The 883-nt window shown below is 55.4% G+C and overlaps 1 protein-coding gene across 1 annotated transcript in view; it reads right to left on the reverse strand.

Moving 5' to 3' along the window:
- Mrpl15 (mitochondrial ribosomal protein L15) overlaps positions 1–883 on the reverse strand; it is an 11,162-nt gene extending 10,279 nt beyond the window's left edge. Inside the window, exon 1 of the mRNA XM_008844409.3 lies at positions 728–883. Coding sequence (XP_008842631.1) covers positions 728–832 — 105 coding nt within the window. The 5' untranslated portion in view covers positions 833–883. The remainder of the gene's footprint in view (positions 1–727) is intronic.

Raw genomic sequence — 883 nt, forward strand, 5'->3', positions numbered from 1 at the left:
TAACGAAAAACGTCCAAGGGTGGGGTGAGAACCGATGGTAGTAAATCTTCTATAATACACTAGTGCCATGGCCTGGTCAGGGGTGCAGAGCTGTAACATCAGTTACTTAGGAAGTCAAGGCAGGAAAATTCAAGGTTCAAGGCCTGCATGGGCTACACCTACAATTGAAGGCCAGAATTCCCAACTTAGTCAAGCCCTGTCTCAGAATAAAAGGTTTGGTTTTGTTCCAGAGGAGGGATATAATAGCTCAGCGGTAGTGTACTTGATCAACAAGCACAAGGGCGTAAATTCAACTCAACAAAAAAAGAGGGGGAGCCAGACTGAAAAAGAAAAAAATCCGAGAACAGCCAGAACAAGGCGTAATATATTTTTTATTTTGGAATTGCAAACGTGTAATTGCATCGCATACTTTTACTTAATTTGCTTTCTACCACTTCCCGAAACCAAGGAACTGACTGCTACGCTGGCGATGACTGAAGCTTTCTAGCTGTACTGAGTGGGGGGCAACTGACAGCTGCATCTTTACGAGACGCTTTCCTAGAGCACTTCGGTTTAAGCTCGACTTGAACGCGCCACTCCGCGGTGCCCGGGTCCCCTCCTCTCCAGGCTGGCATCCCCGCGCTGACCGGAGCACGAGGGCCAACCGGAGCGCGCACCGCAGCCGCCCCGGGTCTGCACCCACCCCCCGCCCCGCGCAGGGCACGGGGACGCCCGGCTACCCGCGTACCAGTTTCCTGGAGCCGGGGTTGGGCTTCAAGTTGGCCAGGCTCACGCGGGGCAAGGCCCCCAAGAGGTCCAAGCTGGCCGGTCCGCCGCCCGCCGCGCCCGCCATGGCTGGTTCCGGCTTTCAAGGGCGCCAGGGAGACCCCGTGCGCTCGGCGTT

This window comes from Nannospalax galili, unplaced genomic scaffold (genome assembly GCF_000622305.1).
Source record: "Nannospalax galili isolate Female #2095 unplaced genomic scaffold, S.galili_v1.0 scaffold40, whole genome shotgun sequence".
Lineage (NCBI taxonomy): Eukaryota > Metazoa > Chordata > Mammalia > Rodentia > Spalacidae > Nannospalax > Nannospalax galili.